At 51.5% G+C, this 21636-nt stretch overlaps 1 protein-coding gene across 1 annotated transcript in view; it reads right to left on the bottom strand.

Annotated features, from left to right (window-relative positions):
- The window catches only part of ASTN2 (astrotactin 2), a 423548-nt gene that overhangs the window by 169766 nt on the left and 232146 nt on the right, over positions 1-21636 (bottom strand). Inside the window, exon 11 of the mRNA XM_054174585.1 lies at positions 11377-11527. Within this exon, the coding sequence (XP_054030560.1) occupies positions 11377-11527 (151 nt within the window). The remainder of the gene's footprint in view (positions 1-11376; positions 11528-21636) is intronic.

Below are 21636 nucleotides of genomic sequence, written 5' to 3'. Positions count from 1 at the left end.
GTAGGTGTGGTGCTGAGAGAGGTGGTGTAATGGTGACCTGGCAGTGCTGGGTAAATGGTTGGACTCAATGCTCCTAAATATCTCTTCCAACAAAACCAATTGTGTGAGCCTGTGAAAGCTGAAGCCCATTTGGGTGCAGCTATGTTCTTACTCAGAAATGACCCAGGAAAAAGCCCAACTCTGTGCTGAAGCTCTGGTCTGGGCTCCCAGCAGTCTCCCCAAACCAGCCCTTGCTCTGCCTTTGCTGGGCTTTTCTAAAGGACCAGATCTGTTCTTAGTGGCATTGATTTGTCTGGCATGGGCAGCAGAGTCCCAATAATTACGGTGAGTTATAATCAATCCTCCATCAATTCAGCTGCAGCTCAATTTGTGATCTGCCTTGGCAGTGACACAGGATGGGGGGGTGGCCAGAGAATGATTAGAAAATCAATAAGCAGCTCAGTCAATAACTCTGTCTGGGCAATCGTGGGTGACACATCCCTCCCTGATGGGACAAAAGCTGTCGAGACACAGAGCCCCAGCAAGCCCCAGCCAACCACCTCTGCACTCTCCTTGTCCAGATATGGGATGGATTCATTTATCCAGGGAGGCAAAGGGACCCTGCAAACTGCCAGTCAGCAAGTCAATAGCAAAAGCTCTTTGTGGTTTGCCACATTAGGCTCTCACTGCTCAGGAACTCATTTCAAACTCCCAGACTATCCTTATTCACAGAATCCGAGAATGGTTTGGGTTGAAGGGACCATCAAGATCATGTAGCTCCAACCCCCTGCCATGGCTGGTCTCTTCTCCCAGGCAAGCAGCACCAGAACAAGAGGACACAGCCTCAAGATGCACCAGGGGAAGTTTAGCTTGGGGGTGAGGAGAAAGTTCTTCCCAGGGAGAGTTGTTAGCCATTGGGATGTGCTGCCCAGAGAGGTGGCACAGTCCCCATCCCTGGAGGTGTTCAAGAGGGGATTGGATGTGGCACTTGGTGCCATGGTTTAGTAGTCATGAGGTGTTGGGTGACAGGTGGGACTTGATGATCTTTGAGGTCTCTTTCAACCTTATTGATTCTATGATTCTATGGGCAGGGACACCTTCTACTAGCCCAGGTTGCTCAAGGCCTCATCCAACCTGGTCTTGAACACCTCCAGGGAGGTGGCAGCCACAACCTCCCTGGGCAAACTGTTCCAGTGTCTCACCACCCTCACTGTAAAGAAATTCTTCCTAATCTCCAGTCTCAATGTGCCCTCCTCAAGCTTCAATCCATTCCCTCTCATCCTATCACTACAAGCCCTTGTGAAAAGTCCCTTCCCAGCTTTCTTGTAGGTACTTCATGTACTGGAAGGCCACTATAAGATCTCCTTCATCCATGGACCTGACAATCAAAACTTTCTTGGAGCTTGGGAAGAGGTTCTGGTATATAATCCATGCTATGGAGAGGAAAAGGGAGGTAGGTGGACACTCCATCTCGTGGTCTGCTCTGAAAAGTCAGAGGAGCTGTTGCCATACAAATGTAATTCCAGTGCCTTGTAAAGCCACTCCACCAAGGCAGGACTGATTTGGTTGCTCTCTGACCACAGCCAGCCCTGAAAATTGCTGTTGGGGTTGGAACAGAAAACTTTACTTTCTTGTCATCTTGTGCACTGGGAGGGATAACACAGAACCTGCAAGCTGGTGACAGCTTTGTGAAGGAGGACCCACTGCAGCTCAGTGAGGTTTGGCTGCTGGCACAGCTGGGCACCCCTTGTCCACTCCCAGACGTGCCAACAGAGAACCCAGGTCTTGACTTTTATCACTGTAGTCAGTAAATGGACCCCCGAGTACGTGAGGGGAATGGATGTGCCAGATAAGGAAGTGCTATTTTTACCTGGGGCTTGGAGAGGTGTGCTTTTTTTCCCTTTCAAATGACATCTCCAAGGTGACATGGAGTGGCAGAGCTGACAGAACTTGCTGCCACATGCCTGCTGCCACCCCTGGGAGGCCATCACAGCTGGCCAGTTTCCAAGGCACAGTGCTGTGGTTTGGAACGGAACGGCATGCCCCTGCTCACCACTGTCACCTGGGCACAGTGTGTGACACCACATGGCCTCCTGCCACCAGGACTCAGCACAGCTCCTCCAGCCCCCTCCAGCATCCTCAGCATGGCCAAAGCAAACAGAGGGAGGAAGATCATCTCCAAGGGGAAAGCAAGCAAATGCCTGCCCATGAAACCCTTACAAGACTGTGTCTTAGCAAAGTAAGGATCCAGAGGAGTCTCTGCTCACATTAGGGAAAAAATGAGGCCTCTGCTCACTTTTCCCAGTTACAAAGCTCATTAGCAGCAAGGCAGGTGAGGAGGTCACTGGAAGTAAAACCAGAATCTCATTACAGACATGGATCCTGCAGATGAGAGAACACCAGCTCTCCGTCCAAGAAGCCTGCCAGGCTTTCTCAGCTCATCTCCTCTCTTCTGGTATTAGGTTGTTGGTTTTTTAAAGAGTACTTAATAAAACCTTTCTGTAGAGAATACACAGCCCTTTTTATTACTCTGCTCTGTTTTCTCAACAAGAGCTGCCTTTTTGTCTGAGATGGCTCCTGGGGGGTGATGCTCTGGGCAGCGACAGGCCCGGCTCCTCCAAACCACGCTGGGAAGCTGCCACCAAGCCCCTGCTCCTGGGGTCACTTGGTTACCACACCCCCACGGCTGGATGGGTCTTGGAAGTGAGACCCAAGACTCTGGCCCCGTGCCCAGTGCAGCTTCCTCAGGTTGCATCCCCAGCATCGCTAGTCTGAGGCTGCAAAAAGACTGGTGGCTCAGGGCTGCAGAGGCTCTGAGCATGGTGTCCAAAAGGCTTTAATGACCCCAGTTTGTTTACAGTCATCTTCCCTCCTCACCAAGGAACCTCTTCAGCATGAGACACAAACATTAATCTGAGACACTGCTGAGGTACAAGCAAGTGCCAGCATTTTAATGAGCTCCAAACTATGCACTGGCATGTATTTTATTTGCTTGTTGGAGCTCAGAAACGATGCAAATGCAGTAAACTCCTCTGTGTCCATAGATATATATTCAGCCAATCTCTATATTCACTCAATGACTTATTCTGCCTTCTCCTTGGCCCAGAAGGCTCCCAGCGAGCAAAGCTGCTCAGCAGCAGCAGGACCAAAGGCTGGCTGTGCGCAGAAATCTCTGTGGCTGAGATTTCTCCCTCCTCTCCTCTCCTAATATTTTGGGCCAAAAAGCTGGTTGCTGAAGTGGCAGCCTGTCTGCAGGGCCAGCCCTGTCTCGCCTCCTCGGGGCGGTGATGTCCTCAGCCTCACCCCAGCTGCCGCAGACCCCCCTCCCCGCCACCCCGCTGCGGGGGAGCATCCTTCCCAGAGGGAAGCATTAGGGCTGTTTTCTGAAATAACAGTCATTATCTTCCCACTCTTTTCCCCTTCCCTCCTTTCCCCCTGCTTCCTTTTCCCTTTCAGGATCATCAATCATTATTTTAGCCTCAGAAAACCAAACCCATCTGTCTCCCAGGCGCCCCAGCACATGCTGGGATAGCTCACACTCCTCGGCTTGGTACCCCCAGGATACCAGGCTAGGGGCTCCATGGAGGAGACCAAAGCTCTGGGCAGCATCTCCTTGCCTCCAGTCCCCCACAACTCTTCCATGGAGCCTTCTGGGCAAGTCACCACATGTATGTTTGCATCTCAATTCCAAGTGGGATGGACTTGTTTCAAGCAGCTGGTGGGATGCCATGTACACAGACATTAAGTGCTCAGAGCTTCTGCAGCAAGGAAATCAAGCTAGTGGAAACCTTCCAGCTGCTTCCCTTCCAGGAGGCACCCACAACCCATTTTGGAATGTGCTGGCATCCTGTGTCCATCAGGCCACTTCCCTTGCTAGCCACACCTTCAGAACCCTTCAGGAGACCAAACATTCAGGTCCTGCTCCACCTAACATCCAGGGTACAGCCCAGCCACGGCACATAGCAAACCCAAAGACCCAATCCAGCTGTGACCACAACACAGGAAGCATCCCAGTGCTGGGGAGCAGAGGGACAAGGGCTAGGCTGGCCAAGTCCTCCAAAGAATACCACTGAAAAAGTCAATAATGAAGGCAATCATAGAACCATAGGATAGCAGGGGTTGGGAGGGACCTCTGGGATCATCTTGTGCAACCCCCCTGCTATCACAGGTTTGCTTTGATAAGGTTGCACAGGATCATGGCCAGGAGAGTTTTGAAAGTCTCTAGAGAAGAAGACTCCACAGCCTCTCTGGGCATCCTGTTCCAGTGTTCCAGCACCCTCAAAGTAAGGAAATTTCTCCTTCAGTTCAAGAGAAACTTCCTGTGCTCTATTTGCACTCGTTGCCCCTTGTCCTATACTGACCACCACTGAGAAGATCCCAGCCTCATCCTCATAACCTCCACCCTTTAGATATTTACATGCATGGAGCTATTAGCACCCAGACCACCTCCTCCCAGCACAGCTGAGACCTCCGGCTCACCTCTGTGCTTCCTGAGCTATTTCATTTCCCTCTAAACGTGGCCATCACTTCCCAACACGGTGACAACCCCTTTTGTAGCACTGGCAGCAAAGGCAGGTGGGTGGTGGGCTCCCTGCCTGCCCCCCTGCTCCCTGCCACATGCAGCTATCGATCTCAGAGGCTTTGCCCATCCTTTGCTTCTCTCTGTCTTTTCAAACCCCACTGTCATCAGAGGTAGCTCCCTGGCTTAATGAGACAAACCCCAAACCACAGGCTCCTTGGGAGGGGGAGGGGGCTTGCTGTTGAGCTAAGGGAGGGGCTTCTGCTGCCAACCCTAATGAGCACAAGGAGTCATCTTCTGCTTCAAGGAGCCAGCTAAACTTTAAAGGGATTAAGAGAGAATGGTTTCCCCCCCACCTCCCTCCCCTGCCTGTGCATCTCCACCATAATTAGCTAGGTGCCTCGTAAGGCTGGGACAGATGAGTTCCTATTTTTCACTGAGCAATTGTCTGTCAGAAAAATGCAGACTTGATGAAGCCTAAGTGCTTTGTGGGCTTCCATCTCAAAATTCATTGGGAGATTTAGGAGAGCATTTAATTCTGACAAGGCTGAGATGTTTGGGTTTCCACTGCCTTGCTTTTGTTTTTATTTCAGGCCGCACGCTGGAACAACACGACACACAACATCAAACTCCAGATGATAATGTTGGAACGAAACATTTCCCCCTCCTTCACAGACAGGAGGTGTTTTGAACCACAACATTTTGGCATTTTCACATATGGGCAGGGTTTCTGCACAGCACTGTGGGTTGAAACTCATTGATTCCTGCCCCACCCCCCAAAAAGAATATCAGTTCTCAGCATCACCTAATTCATGCTGAAGAGAGTAGAGTAGAGTAGAACAGAACAGAACAGAGTAGAATAGAATAGAATAGAATAGAATAGAATAGAATAGAATGGAATGGAATGGAATGGAATGGAATGGAATGGAATGGAATGGAATGGAATGGAATGGAATGGAATGGAATGGAATAGAATGGAATAGAATGGAATAGAATGGAATAGACTAGACTAGACTAGAATAGAATAGAATAGACCAGGTTGGAAAAGACCTTTGAGATCATCAAGTCCAACCTATCACCCAACACCATCTCATCAACTAACCCATGGCACTAAGTGCCTCATCCAGTCTCTTCTTAAACACTTCCAGTGTTTAAGTGTTTAAACACTTCCACCTCCCTGGGCAGCACATTCCAAAGGCCAATCTCTCTGTCTGGGGAAAATTTCTTCCTAACATCCAGCCTAAACCTCCCCTGGCACAGCTTGAGACTGTGTCCTCTTGTTCTGGTGCTGGTTGCCTGGGAAAAGAGACCAACCCCCTCCTGGCTACAACCTCCCTTCATGTAGTTGTAGGCAGCAAGAAGGTCTCCCCTGAGCCTCCTCTTCTCCAGGCTAAGCAACCCCAACTCTCCTCCCTCAGCCTCTCCTCAAAGGGCTGTGCTCCAAACCCCCTGAAGAACTTTCCCCACTCCCCATAGTCCCCAAGCCACCCCTAGGTGACTTCTGCTGGAAGGAGGAGACTGGGGCAGTAGCCACTACCCTGCTTTTGGATTTCTAATCTCATTTTTAATTCTGCTCTCTGCTGAGCCAGCCAAACTCCCTCCTGCCTGTCAGGCTGACCCCATGCTCGTGGAGAGGAGCACTTCTCATTGTCCTTCGAGGCAAGCCATAATTTTTTTCCTCAGTCAGATTAGAAATAAATCTGTGGTAGAGAGCAGGGGGATGCTGATGATCAGCAGGATTTCATATCTGAAGGACAGTTGCACCCATTGCCTGGGCTAGGAGGGCTCTCCTACCTCTGGCCAACACCCCACTCAAGGTGGGACAGATCCTGGAGCACAGCCATGCTGTAAGCCCTTCTACATTGATAGCATCATAGAATGTTTGGGTGGGAAGAGACCTTTAAGATGATCAAGGCCAACCAATAGCCTAGCACTGCCAAGTCATCACGAAACCATGTCCCTCAGCACCTCACCATCATTGGAGGTGCTCAGGAGGAGACTTGATGGGGTGCTTGGTGCCATGGGTTAGTTGTTTAGGTGGGTTGGATTGGTTGCTGGGTTGGATGTGATGATCTTGAAGGTCTCTTCCAACCTGGTCTATTCTATTCTATTCTATTCTGAAGCCCCTCCAGGGATGGGGATTCCACTGCCTTCCTGGGCAGCCTGTTCCAGGGCTTGACAACCTTTTCAGGGGATACCTTTTTCCTAATATCTGCAACACCCTGGGCTCCATGGTACCAGTCACACTCTTCTGGCTTAAAAGACAAACTCATCAACATCTGCAGGCATCACAGATGTTGCAGAACCATCAGACCACACCACCTGTACTCACCTGCTGCCATCCTGCTGTGGTGAAGCTGCTCACACGGCAGAGAAACAAAGAGCCTAATTCTGCTCCTGCTTGGCAGAGGACTCCAGACTGCCTTATTCATCACCAGCTGGGCATCTCCAGGAGGTTCTTAAGGTAATGTGACCCCATTCCAACAGGCACTATAGGGCTCAGACCTGCACCTTCACTGCATATCTGTACCTGCCCCTGAGTTCTTCCATAGCAACACTGAGGATGCCCAGCATGGATTGGAGGGAAACCAATCACCTCCTTGTCCAGCTCCTGTGCTAAGACCAAAGCTCATTTTTACTCAGAAAAAAAATTCTTCCTTCCTCTTACTCCCTGGATCTGCAATCCTGCCTTGCCAGGGCTTGCAAGCTAGCATGGCCATGGGGCAGCAGAAATGAGTGATCCCCCCCCTGCCCACTGCTCTATGGGTGGAGGAGAGAACTGGCATCAGTGAGCGATGCTGAGCTGAGAGACAGGTGGGGAAACCTGAACTGAAGCCACAGTACAGGTGTTTCCTTCTGTCCCTCAGGGTCTATTCACAGGTTTTCATCTCAAATTATAAATCACCAACACATGAGGGTTAAGCTCTTTTCCTCCTTCAGCATCCTCCCTCCAGACTGAGGAGCTAACACCGTGCTGGTGGAAGGGATCAGCAATATGTTCCTTTACTGGCAACAACCTGACTTTTCCTCCAGCAGGGTTTCTCTGGTTTGCTGTGACCCCTGCAAGATGGTACAAAACACACACTGGATTCAACCTGCAGAGCTGGGCCACCACAGAATTCCAGAACCCCAGCATGGTGGGGGCTGGAAGAGACTTTTGGTGATCATCTAGTCCAGCCCCACTGCCAGAGCAGGGTCACCAGGAGCAGGCTGCCCAGGATCACAGTGTCCAGGTGGCTTTGGAATCTCTCCAGAGAAGGAGACTCCACAACCTCTCTGGGCAGCCTCTTCCAGGGCTCCAGCACCCTCACACCAAAGAAGCTTCTCCCCATGTTCAGATGGAACCTTTTGGGTTCAGTTTGTGCCCACTGCCCTTTGTCCTGTCACTGAACACCACTGGAAAGAGCCTGGCTCCATCTTCTTGAGCCCCACCTTTAGCTGCTGCTGAGCATTGATAAGATTCACAGGTTGGACTTGATGATCTTGAAGATCTTTTCCAACCTTATTGATTCTATGATTCTAAGACCTTTTACCAAGAGATTTAGAGAAGCTCTCTGGGATTTTGTTTTGTTGGGGAAATGCCCATGGCTTCAGCCAATCCTAGGATGCTACAAGGAAAAGCAGCATGGAGACAGGTTCTGCAGAGCTTGGAGACTGTTTTTGTTACAGTGCAAGGTGGTGCTCAAAGCAAGGCTCCAGTCAGCAAAGCCAAAGACATAGCAAGGTTGCAGCTGATACTCCTGAGAACAACCTGAACAAAAAAAGGCCTCCGATAAGAAAAACCCCACAGAAAACCTTTATGCACTAATGCCATCTACTGGGTACAGGTAAAACAACAGAAAAAAACCAAGAGATGAGGAGCAAAAAGCATCCCCTGGCAAGCACGGGATGGAAGCTGGTGAGCTGAGCTGTCACCCTACTTCAGAGCCTTTGGGGTCTTCCAAGGCACCACCTCGCACGCAGGACTTGAACTAAACAAAGCCACGTCCTCTTTTCTCTCCTCTGTAAGCCCCCAGAGACCATCCTCAGAGAGACACCACCACCAGCTGCAAGCAAAGCACCCTTGACATTTTAACCAAGTCCTTTTAAGGCCAAACAATTAGGTAATGGCAGAGCCCAGCCGCTAAAAGCCCCGAGATAAATTCATCCCCAGCCCAGCAGCGTTTACTGGAAGCTGTATTAAGGGCAGGAAGGAGCTGGTACCAGCTGATGATTAGGTATTAAAGGAACAAGAAATCTTGGAGATTTGTACTGTTGCTGGCTTGAGCTGCCAGCAGCCAGCTCTGCTGTGTATTAATTGCTTACAAGGCCACATGTATATTTTATGCTCAGTACCTGCCTGGAACATTTGTTGGCTTTAGCCTTGATTGATGAACCCCTGATTATATACTTCTGTGGGCCCGGGCAAATTAATAAACTGTTGACTGGTAAAGATTAACAACGTGTCATGATTTGTGAAATAGCACATGGGGTACTGCTGGAGCAGGCCTGGTGCTAAAATTAGGATGTGAATGCTCCCTGAACTCCATAAAAAGGGGACAGCTTAATTAAATTACATCCTGATATTGCCCACAGCGCTCCCCAGATTGGCAGGTTGAGTTCGCAGCACTTCGGCTTTAGAACTGACTGACATTGATCCTTCAGGTCCCTCCCAGCCTGGCACTCTGTGGAGCTGTGGCATCCTGCAGCTTCACAGCAAATGACCCCAACCCTGCGTGCCCTGGGAGCCCAGCTCACACCCAGCAGGCTCCCAGAGCAGAGGTGGGATGAGGAGGGCATGTATTGCCCAGTGCAGAAAGTGCTGCAGAAAGTGCTGCAGAAAGTGCTGCAGAAAGTGCTGCAGAAAGTGCTGCAGAAAGTGCTGCAGAAAGTGCTGCAGAAAGTGCTGCAGAAAGTGCTGCAGAAAGTGCTGCAGAAAGTGCTGCAGAAAGTGCTGCAGAAAGAGCTGCAGAAAGAGCTGCAGAAAGAGCTGCAGAAAGAGCTGCAGAAAGTGCTGCAGAAAGTGCTGCAAGGTCACTTGCTAGGGCTCTGCGGAGCTCCAAAACTCATCTCCCATCACCTGCGACCTCACTCAACACCACGAACACGACCTGGGGCTGGAGCCAGCACTGCCTGCACACCCCTGAGGCTTTTTCCCAGGCAGTGGCTGTGGACCACAGTCAGAAACGTGCAACAGTGTCCTCCAGATCTCTAATTTGCACCCCTGCCATTGCTGGGGACCTGCAAGAAGGTCACCAGTGTGAAATGTTTTGGAGAGCCAGGAGGGATGGACTACTGTGCTCCTGGTGCCAGTTTGATGGGAAGCAGGGCTAGACATGGACTAGAATAAGGATGTAGAAGCTGTCTCCAAACTCCTCCTCAGGCTGCAGCTAGAGAGTTGGGAGGCTTCACCCCACGACTGGGGGCTGTGGAGAGGGACAGTCAGCCTCATGCTCCTGCAGTGGGGAGAACATGGGGTGAAGAGCAGAGGGAGGAGGGATGTGCATCTCTACAGCCACCTCCCTTCCCAGCTGTGGGAGCCTGGTGTGATGCAGTGGGACTGGGGGCCCTGTGGTCCCTGTGTGTCACCTCTCAGCAAGGGGATGCAGTCCAGAAGACTGGCTCCTGCTGCTTGTCCTTTCCTCCCCTGCTGGAGCCAGTCCTCTCTCTGCATGAAGCCCCAGTCAGGCTCTGCAGAGCAGGGTGGGTTTCCTCCCCTAGTGATACAGATTTCCGCTCTGGCCTCTCTGCACACCGGCTCTGGGGCTGCAATCTATTGACAATTTCCATCTTAATATATCCTGACTTTCCAAGAGAGCCATCTCTTGCTGGCAGCACGGGGTGGGCAGGGTCCCCATTGCTTCTGACAGTGTCTGGGAGGCACACATCAAAAAAAGGAGAAAATCCTCCCCCAAAACAGACTGGAAAAGCAGCTGCTCCCTGGAAAAGGCAGCAAAGGAAAACAAGCATGGGCAAAGAGAGGAGGAAAGGGAGAGGAGTGACAAGGGGAAGATGGCACCGGTGCTGCTGGTGACACATCAGGGCTGTCGTGCTAAATGGCCTTAACAAGCAACTGGAGAAGTAGGTAATGAAAATGCCACCCCCGGGACAGCACCGCTCCAGCCTGACCTTTCCTGGCTGCTGTGTGTAAACATCTTCAATAAATAAAGAGACACTTAGCTCCTGCCTCTGCTGGGGTGCAGGGGTGGGCAAGGGGGAATCTGCCCACTGGGAGAGGAAGGGGGGGAGGGTTTTGGAGCAGTGGGGCTGTGTTTGAGGAGCAGATGAGGAGCTCTGGACCCTTGGGGGTCACCATCCACTGCCTGGTGGCATCCAACTGATCACTCAACCCCAACTAATCAACCAGACCATGGCACTAAGTGCCTCATCCACGCTTTTCTTAAACACCTTCAGGGACATTGACCCTGCCACCTCCCTGGGCAGTACATTTCAATGGGCAATCTCTCTTTCTATGAAGAACTTGGTAAGATCAAGCCTAAACTTCCCCTGGTGCAGCTTGAGACTGTGTCCTCTTGCTCTGGTGCTGCTTGCCTGGGAGAAGAGACCAACCCCCTCCTGGCTACAGCCTCCCTTCAGGGAGTTGTAGACAGCAATAAGGTCTCCCCTGAGCCTCCTCTTCTTCAAGCTAAACAACCCCAGCTCCCTCAGCCTCTACCCACAGGGCTTGTGCTCCCAGACCCCTCCCCACCTTCATTGCCCTTCTCTCAACATCTTTCTTGAACTGAGGGGCCCAGAACTGGAAGCCCCCGGGGGTGGGGGGAGCCCACCAGCAGCACACGCATCCCCTTGGCCACATCCCCAGGGAGAGAGCAGGCAACGTGCCCCTCCATTAGTCCCCAGAAGAGATGCCAGCCCGGGGCCAGCAGCTTGGCACCTACCACGCAGCCCGTGGAGTCCACCTGGCGATCGGCAACGCACTTGAAGTTGCGGCTGCAGCCGCCGTTGTTGCGGGAGCAGTCTCGCACCGGCCCGAAGGACGACAGCAAGTCATTGATGGTTTCGAAGTAGGTGGACAGCATCGCTTCTTCCCTTGGAGAGAAAAAGCACCGTTAGGGCTGGCAGGGAGCTGGCAGCACCACAGCAAGCCAGCAAGGAAGCTGCTGCGGCGAAATCGTGGTGGGTTCCACAAGCCGAGAAGCAGGATTCTCCAGGAAATTAAACAGTCCCAGAATCACTGAATCAACCAGGGTGGAAAAGACCTCAGAGATCATCAAGTCCAACCTATTACCCAACACCTCCTGACAACTAAACCATGGCTCCAAGTGCCACGTCCACGCCTTTCTTGAACACTCCCAGGGACAGTGACTCTACCACCTCCCTGGGCAGCACATTCCAATGGCTAACAACTCTCTCTGGGAAGAACTTTCTCCTCACCTCCAGCCTAAACTTCCCCTGGCACAGCTTGAGACTGTGTCCTCTTGTTCTGGTGCTGGTTGCCTGGGAGAAGAGACCATCCCCCTCCTGGCTACAATCTCCCTTCAGGTAGTTGTAGACAGCAAGAAAGTCTCCCCTGGGCCTCCTCTTCTCCAGGCTAAACAGCCCCAGCTCCCTCAGAATCACAGAATCACCAAGGTTGGAAGAGACTTCAAAGATCATCAAGTCCAACCTGTCACTGCAGACCTCATGAGTAAACCCTGGCACCAAGTGCCACATCCAATCCCCTCTTGAACTCAGCCTCTCTCCATAGAGCTTGTGCTTCACACCTCTCCCCAGCCTTGTTGTCCTTCATCCAAACTGCAGCTGCTGGGATAAACTGTAGGATGTGACATCTCAAAGTCCAAACCAGCAGCTCAGGAAAAGCACAGCTTCAACATCTTACCCAATGAAATCATACAAAATGACAGCATTTGGGCCAGCAGGAAGAGAAAGCTCCAGGCTCAGTGAGGAGCTACTGGGCACCTCACCCCACTGCAGTTACCAACACAACACTTTTGGTGAAGGGGTTCTGGGCAGCTCCAATTAATAATTTAAACAGTTAATAGCACTATGCAAAGCAAATCTGCTGCATAGCTCTCAGATCCTTGATGAAACCAACCACTTAGGGGCTTTCAAAGGCACCCTCTACCTTTTCCATGCAAGCTCGTAACCAAGGGATACTTCATTAGTAGCTTGGGGCTCTGTGTGAATCCAACCCCACACTAGACAGCAGTGAATCCATAATAGAGAAGCTCCTCCTGAGCATTTCACAGCTGAGCCAATCCCCCCAAGCACCTACACCTCATCCATCAGCTGAAGACACTGCCCTATGAAACTTGGCCTTGCATTTGCTGGGATGTGGAAGCTCATCACCAAATCACAGAATGATAGGGGTTGGAAGGGACCTCTGGAGATCATCAAGTCCAAACCTTCTGCCAGAGCGTGCTCAACTAGAGCAGCTTGCACATGATGGTGTCCAGGTGGGTTTTGAATGACTTCAGAGATGGAGACTCTACCACCTCTCTGGGCAGCCTGTTCCAACATTCTCCCATCCTCAATTTAAAGAAGTTCCTCCTCATGTTTAGATGGAGCTTATCTATGTTCCAGTTTGTGCCTGTTACCCCTTGCCCTGTCACTGTGCACCGCTGAAGAAAGCCTGGCCCCATCCTTCTGACATCCACCCTTGAAGTATTTATAAGCATTGATAAGATCCCCCTCAGTCTTCTCTCCAGGCTAAAAAGCCCCAATTCCTTCAGGTTCTCTTCATAAGACAGATGTGCTAGTCCCCAGATCATCCTTGTATCCTTTTTCTCTACCCTCTCAAGCAGTTCCCTGTCCTTCTTGAACTGGGGAGCCCAGAACTGGACACAGTACTCCAGATGTGGCCTCACCAGACCTCATCCCTGTGCTTGGAGACAGGGGACACAGGGATGAGTGCTCACAATGCACTGATCCAGTCCATGGTGGAATGGGCTGCCCAGGGACGTGGTGGAGTCAACATCCCTGCAGGTGTTTAAGAAGAGCCTGGATGAGGCACTTGGTGCCATGGTTTAGGTGATTAGATGGTGTTGGGTGATAGGTTGGACTCCATGATCTCAAAGGTCTTTTCCAGCCTGGTTCATTCTATTCTATTCTAACTTCTGTGATGGCTCTGCACAGCACCAGGCATGGCTGTGCTGTTACACATCTCTCTTAAGCAAGCAAGAAGTATAAATGCCTCCGAATTCAGTGGCCGTGCAAAGCCTTGGGCAGCTCCCAGCCCTGTCTCTCCCAGCTGTGCACACAGCAGATTTTGTCTGTGACAAAGTGTTCAGGCACTTTGTTTTCTGCTGGGTTCCTGCAAAGGGAACACAGATGCTTGTTGAGAGCTTTAAGCATCCCCAAAGTACTTGCCATCATCAAGGCACATTTTGTATACCAAGAGATACCTGCAGCCCTTCTTGGGCTACAGACCCTGTCACCTTCTGACTGACAGGAGAGGGGCAATGCAATTCCATTGCATCACAGAATTGCTAAGGTTGGAAAAGACCTCTGTGATCATCAAGTCCAATCTTCCATCCAACACCTGCATGACCAAAGTGTCACATCTGCATGGTTTTGAACACCTGATTTACGCCAGGTCACAGAACAGGTCACTGATGGAGGTGAACTTCACCTCCACAGGCTATTAGCTCTTTATACACAGCAGGCTGCAAATAAATCCTGACCTCTCTGACCCTAAAATACCCTCTGAGGCAAGGGCAGGAGTCACAGAGGGGTTCATGCCTCTTTAATGTCTCCCCTGCTTTCCCATCAGCACCTAAAAAGCCAGTTTCCCTATTTTTTTTAGGTTTTTACTTGAAAAACTGTGTGCTTGGCAACAGAACAGCAAGGGAATAGATTGGAGCTTGAGGAGGGAAGATTCAGACTGCAGATGAAGAAGAAATTATTTAGAGTGAGGGTGGTGAGACATTGGAACAGGTTACCCAGGGAGGTTGTGGATGTTCCCTCCCTGGAGGTGTTCAAGGCCAAGCTGGAGGAGGCCTTGAGCAACTTGGTCCAGTGGAAGGTGTCCCTGCCCATGGCAGGGGGTTGGAATTGGATGATCTTTAAAGTCCCTTCCAACCCAAATCGTTCTGTGACCCTGTGCCTATCCAGCAGCCCTTGCAGACCATGGCACTGCTGCTCTGGGACCAAGCACTGCATTATCCAGCAGCAGAGGGCCCCTGTGCACATCCTGTCACGCTCCTGCACACAGCCCTGCCAACACCAAATGCTCACAGAAATCATGAGTCAGGCACTGAGAACAAGAATAATTTAAAGCTAATATATATATATAATGAGATTGACATCCAAATGATGGGATTTTTAAAATCAATCACTCACTGGGTGGTGGTTTGTAGGTTGGGGGTTTTTTCCCCCCTCCTCTAAGTTTGTTTTCTGCTGTCTGTGCCTTTAGGGTGTAGTTGAGCTTTTCCTTGCAAATGTGAGGAGTAGAAACTACCCAGAGAATAAACCTGATAAAATAAAGCCCTGTGCAGTAATGAAGTCAGGATTCTGCAGATTGCAGATTGCCAGGCAAGCACAGAATTCCAGAAGCTGGCACTTTCAACGTGGAAAACACCACAAAACCCCCAAGAACTGGCAAACTGTCACTTGGACAGAGGTGGAGGGCACCTTCTCTGCTACCACTCATTGGGGTGGGTGAGTTGCCCCAGTACCAGGGTAGCTTTGTGCCCACCACAGTGCCTCCAGCTGCATGGCTGCTCCTCGCAGCAACTTCATCCTGCACTGCTCCCTTTCACCCCAATTAATGCTTCCCAATTAACTTTTCCCTCTTGGTAATCATGCTTCTGATATTTCCCCTTTCTTGGCCCACCTCCTAGATTTTCCAGCATATTAGGAGCTCAATCTCCCTCTGTCCTTTCTTGGTCATGTTTCAAATAGCTTTAGAGGCCCTTTTCTATTAGCACTCTGTTCCCACCAGAATTTGCAGTTCCTCTGAAGTGAAGGAGTGAGAAAGGCAGAATATATTAGATCAGGGCATGCATTTCTGCTGGAGAAATGGAGGGACAGAAAGGGCACATTATTTACTATCCCAATCCACTGTTTATTAATGGAGGGAGAATTAGTTTTTAATACCTCAGCAAACTAAGACAGCTCCTCTACCACCCAGCCAGAAAGCTCAGCCCCATCTGGTACTCTCAAGGGGTTTCTCATTGTAGGTCAGCTGCAAGAAGAATCATGCCCTTGGCATCCCTCCTTCCTTTTCCATTTGGCCACTGACCAACCACCCAGACCCTCTTGCAGTTCCCATGTCCCTGGAGGGAGAAAGTGAGGAGCTACAGCTGCTTTGGGTGGTAGGAAGGAGTCCCTGGGTCTGGATCCTTGGCTGGGGTAGCTCTGGAGAGCTGGGATGCTGCTGGCAGAATCCAGCTTGTCCCATGTGCTCCTGGGCTGAGGCTCACAGACGCAGGCTGTCTCACTTTCAGTTAAAACCTGGAAGCACAAACCAACCCTCTGCCCTTAGGAGGGTGAAGGATCACAGAATCCCAGCCTGATGGGGTAGGAGAGACCTCTGGAGATCATCTAGTCCAACCCCACTGCTAAAGCAGGATCACCTAGAGGGGGTTGGCTAGAAACACACTGTCCAGACAGGTTTGGAATCTCTCCAGAAAAGGAGACTCCACAACCTCTCTGGGCAGCCTGCTCCAGGGTGCTGGCAACCTCACAGCGAAGGAGTTTCTCCTCTTGATTCAACAGAGCCTCTAGAGTCCCAGTTTGTGCCTACTTCCCCTTCCCCTGTCTTTGGAAGGAGTCTGGCCCCATCCTCTTGACCCCTACCCTTTAGGTGTCAACAAGCATTGAGAAGATCCCCACATGGAAGATAGTTCCTTAGTAGCCTGGAGCTGTGTGGGAATCCAACCCTATGCTAGACAGCAGCAAATCCACAACAGTGAAAGTCCTCCTGAACACTGAACAAGGAAGGGATGAGAACCTTGCTCTCTGAAATCATGCCTGGGGTAATAGATGGTTATCAACAAAGTATGGTCATAAAATCATAGAAACAGTAAGGTTGGAAAAGACCTCAAAGATCATCAAGTCCAACCTGTCACCCAACACCTCAAGACTACTAAACCATGGCACCAAGTGCCACGTCCAATCCCCTCTTGAACACCTCCAGCGATGGTGACTCCACCACCTCCCTGGGCAGCACATTCCAATGGCTAACAACTCTCTCTGGGAAGAACTTTCTCCTCACCTCCAGCCTAAACTTCCCCTGGCACAGCTTGAGACTGTGTCCTCTTGTTCTGGTGCTGATTGCCTGGGAAAGGAGAGCAACCCCCACCTGGCTCCAACCTCCCTTCAGGCTGCTGTAGAGAGCAAGAAGGTCTCCCCTGAGCCTCCTCTTCTCCAGGCTAAGCAACTCCAGCTCCCTCAGCCTCTCTTCACAGGGCTGTGCTCCAGACCTCTCCCCAGCCTCGTTGCCCTTCTCTGGACACCTTCAAGAGTCTCAATGTCCTTCTTCAATTGAGGGGCCCAGGGGCTGTTGAGTCAGAATGAGCCATTAAGCTCATTAAAATATTAAGCCTGCTGGTGGGGTGGGACAGCAGAGCTGGAGAGGTGTCCAAATGTCACCTGTGAGAGGAGCAGGGTGAAGACACTGCCTGCAGCTGGAGGGAGCCTGATAGGCCACACCACTCCTGCATGGACCACCCTTGGATTAGAGGAGCAGGACTTCAGTGTGACACCCTGACCAGGGGATTGGCAGCACAGGGGAGGCTCACGCTGAGCTGGGAGCAAACCGTTCCTGTCTGTCTTCAGAGGGGCTGGTGGAGCCAAGCACTTTGGCACTGCCAGCCTCAGCAGCTCCTTTTAGTTTTGTCAGGTGGAGAGCAATAATTAATTATCACCTCCTGCAGGAACTGGTTGTCATGGAGCAGGTGAGTTTACACCCACACAGCTCCAGAAGTAACTTTTGCCTGTCCCTCCTTGCCTGATGTATGGGACCACAGTTCCCAGATCCCTTAGCTGGCCCTGGACAGCAGGCAGTGCCAAGACAGGGGACCCTTGAGGAGCAATGGTAACATCTGGCCACCACTGCACAGTGCTCACCAGGGCAGCTGTTCCCTTCCCAGTGCCCAGGCATGCCAGATCAGACCGTGGATGAATCACTTGCCCTGCAGTAACAAGCTGCCTGCAAAGGAACAGCTTTTCTCTCTTGTCCTCCACCTCCCCACACTTAATGTCACTGAGGAACACCCAGATCTCTTCTGACAGGGCAGGATGAAGAAGACAGGCTCCATGCCTGGAGCAGGATGGAGAGCCAGGGGAAGCTGCTGGACCCTGGCAGGACCCAGGTGTTGAAACCTTAGGGACCAAGCAGGGTCCAAGCAGGGTGCCAAGCAGGCACCTGGCATACTGGGAGCAGAGAGTAACTCCCTACTGCCTTGAACCGATGCCAGGTCCCAGTGAAAAGAACAATCTGGAGCAAGCAAGTGCTATGGTCTACTTGCTTAGATAGGGCTGGGTGATCAGCTGGACTTGGTGATCTTGGAAGTCTCTTCCAACCTGCTTGATTCTGTGATTCTGCTCTCTGGGGCCAGATGCCCTCTGCAAGCAGCACAGACCCATCTAGGAGTACCTGCAGGCTCACAGATTGCATCAGGGTGGAAGGGACCCTCAAAGGTTATCTTGCCCAACCCCCTGCAGTCAGCAGGGACACCTCCAACTAGATCAGGCTGCCCAGGGCCACATCAAGTCTGATCCTGAATGTCTCCAGGGATGGGGCCTCATCCACATCCCTGAGCAACATATCCCAGTATTTCACCACCCTCACTGTGAAGAGCTTCATCCTGATGTCCAGCCTGAACCTACCCTGCTCCAGGTTCAAACCACTGCACATGCCCAGTAACTCTCCAGCCCTCCCAAAGACACAGCAGCTGCCCAGATGAGACAGCTACAAATGGAAGGCTCTCCCCTCCCTCCCAGAACCCACTGATCTCATACCCAGCACCAGTCAAACCCACTCTTCTCACAACTCTCATTGCCACAAAAGCTCAGCGTGGTGCACAACAGCTTCCCGACTACACAGCTCCTGTGGTGCCCACCACAGCACCCACCCTCTCCCAGCACTGTGCCACTTCCCCTCACCCTCATTTGCCTTGATTCCCTCAAAAAAAGTCTTCTCCATCCTCCCCCTTGATTGCAGGTCCTCATTAATGAAGCAGATTCAGTGACAAATAACGCTGAGGGTTATTTATTCAGGAAATACCAACACCATGCAATTCTCAAAGCCTCCCAAGGACTCATCTCAGCATAAGCTCCTGAGCTTCACAGTGGCTCCTCTCTCAGCTCATCCTGGAAGGGGATTAGTGGGTGTTATCCAACTCAGCTGCCCCTTTTTATTGCCTGCTAATGGTTAAAGGATTTGGAGTCTTACAAAGTTAGCCATCGCTGAGAAAAACAAAGAAAAGGATGGGAGCTGGGGACTAAGCCACTGCTGCTCCACCATCTGCTCCCTGGGCTCTGGCTGGCGGGGGGAGGCTTGGGGTACATGAATTTCTAGAGACAGGGCTTGCTAGAAGCAAAAGCCAGGGTGCTGTGTCACCTGCAGCCTCATCACAAAGGAGGAACTGCTACAGAGCAGGGACCCAAAACCACCCAGCACCACCCAGCCAGGATGCCTCATGTCCAGCACCTTGCACTGCCTCCCACCTCCCTTGGCAAGACCCCACTCAAGGGAGAGCTTGGAACTGATGCACTTGCAAACCAGAGCACAGCAATTTACACCCAGATTCTGCATTTTTCATCCCAGCAACTGCTTGCCTGAGCAAGTTTGATCAGCTTTGGCCACAAAACCCCTTCCCTGTGAGGACTGAGAAAGGGCTGGTCTCTCCCCTGCTGGGAGCCCACCAGAAAGGTGTCCTCCTGGCCAGACCTTGTTCCCTTCTCCTATTATGACCACACAGGAGTTAAACCTGGATATTCTCTGCCTGTCACCTTTCTTCCCTGCCCCATCAGGTCATCTCACCCAGAGCTGGCTTCACCTGGAGGCACACTCACTCTCTGCCCCATGGGTGCTCATGTGGGAGCTGTGGCTGCTTCACCCCTCTAGCCCTTAAATGTGCTGAGGGCTCAGGATGAGCACCCTTCCTTCTGGGGCAGCTTTCAAGAGGAACTGGATGTCTGCCCTGTAAGAAAATGCCTCTAATGAATCTCCCACCACAGCCCCAGACCTGCAACAGCTGAAGTCCCCATCCATGCAGGTTGGTCCCCGAGCCAGCAAATGCTCTGAGCACCACCTGTGCTCTCACCTATTCAACTCCTGTCTTCCTCCACTCCTTTGCTCCTCTTCCTCACATCTCTTCTTCCTCTACTAAACCCTTGCTTTCCTCTGCTAATCCAGCCAGTGCTGAAATCATTAGTGAGACTGCTGAACTCTTCCTTGAGTTTCAGAGCAAACTGCTCAAAGACATTAATGGGGTCAGTGGAAGCAGGACCTGCACAAGCCTTTTCACCGTGCAGATCACTCTGCCTCTGCTTTGTCTGCAGCCACATGGGTTGGAAACCTCTCTACCAGCCATGAATTGCAAATGCTGGGTAGAAGATGGTGAGCCAGGAAGGGCAGCTCTGAGCTCCAAATTGGAGGGGGAATTACAGGCAGTAAGCAGAAGCAAAACTAACCCAGCCCTTGATCCCTGGCTTCCTGCACTGCAGCCCTTGGGCTTGTTAAGGTTCAATGCATTCACACAACACCTAGCAAAAGCAAGAAACAAAGACACAAAGGCTCTGCCTGCCTGATGGACATGTGTCCCCCAGCTGAGAGTGTGCTGCAAAACTCATCACCACTTTGTTAATGAAAGCATGACATGTAACCAAAAAAACCCAGATTAAAGCCACAGAATGCACTGGTTTGGAAGGGACCTCTAGAGGGCATCCAGTCCTACCCTCCTGCAGTCAGCAGGGACATCCCCATCAAGTCTGACCTTGTATGTTTCCAGGGATGGGGCCTCTGCCACCTCTCTGGGCAATGTTCCAGTGTTCCACCATCCTTATACTAAAGAACTTCCTCCTAATGCCCAGTCTAAATCTTCCCTGCTCTAGTTTAAAACCATTGCCCCTTGTCCTACTGCTACAAGCCTTTGTAAAAAAGTTCCTCCCCAGCTTTCTTGTAGCCCCCTTCAAGTACTGGAATGCCATTATAAGGTCACCCTGGAGCCTTCACCTGGCTGAGCATCTCCAGCTCTCTCATCCTGTCTTTGTAGGAGAGGAGCTCCAGCCCTCTGATCTTTTTTGTGCCCTCCTCTGGACCCTCTTTATCAGATTCACATCCTTGTGCTGAGGGCCCCAGAGCTGGATACAGTACTCCAGGTGAGGTCTCAAATTGCACTGGCAAAGCCCAGCATTCCAAAGTGAACTGCCAGGATCTGCTCAGCACGGGGTTGAGACCCTGGCTGTGAGCAGAAACCCCTTGGGGGCTCTGCAGGTGCTTCATGACCCGCACGCTCAGCCCCACACTCTCAGCCCCACACTCTCAGCACTTCCTGCTCACGTGCAAAGGCAGAGCCATCCCTTCCCCTGGGGCTCTCTCCTCCACAGACTCACCCCCAGGGCCCCCAGCATCTCATGAACTTCAGTTTATGCTCACAGCTTCTGCACACTGGGTGCTATTTTCTTCACACTTAAGACGGGGAACCAAGGCAACAAGAGGGAAGGATCAAAGGTGCTCACCACCCTTGGATGTCCAACTGGAGACGCTTTCAAAGTTATTTTTAGTACTTTTAGCACATCCCAGACTCGCAGCACAATTCCAGCTGGGTTTGATAGCACCACAGGCTCTGTTGTTCTGTACAGAGGGCCATTCACTGAAACACCCAAACGATGATGGCCGTGCAGTAAACGGTCACTTGAGAAAAGTGCTCTTCGATTTAAAAGCAACTAAATATGTCCCCCCACCCCCCACCAGCACCAGGATTCAACCTTTCCTTTTTCATTCTGCTTCCAACAAGAGGCCATTCTATCTGCTGCCCTCTCCTGCACCCCCCCCACCGTTCACCAGATCCACTGTGAATGCAGCAACCATCTGGTTAGCACTGGTTAGGCCACCCCTTGAGTCCTGTGCCCAGTTCTGGGCCCCTCAGTTTAGGAAAGATGTTGACTTGCTGGAAGGTGTCCAGAGAAGGGCAACAAAGCTGGGGAGGGGTCTGGAGCACAGCCCTGTGAGGAGAGGCTGAGGGAGC

This window comes from Dryobates pubescens, chromosome 29 (assembly GCF_014839835.1).
Source record: "Dryobates pubescens isolate bDryPub1 chromosome 29, bDryPub1.pri, whole genome shotgun sequence".
Classification (NCBI taxonomy): domain Eukaryota; kingdom Metazoa; phylum Chordata; class Aves; order Piciformes; family Picidae; genus Dryobates; species Dryobates pubescens.
The sequence above is the reverse complement of the archived record's forward strand: the minus strand, read 5'-3'. Positions and strand labels throughout refer to the sequence as shown.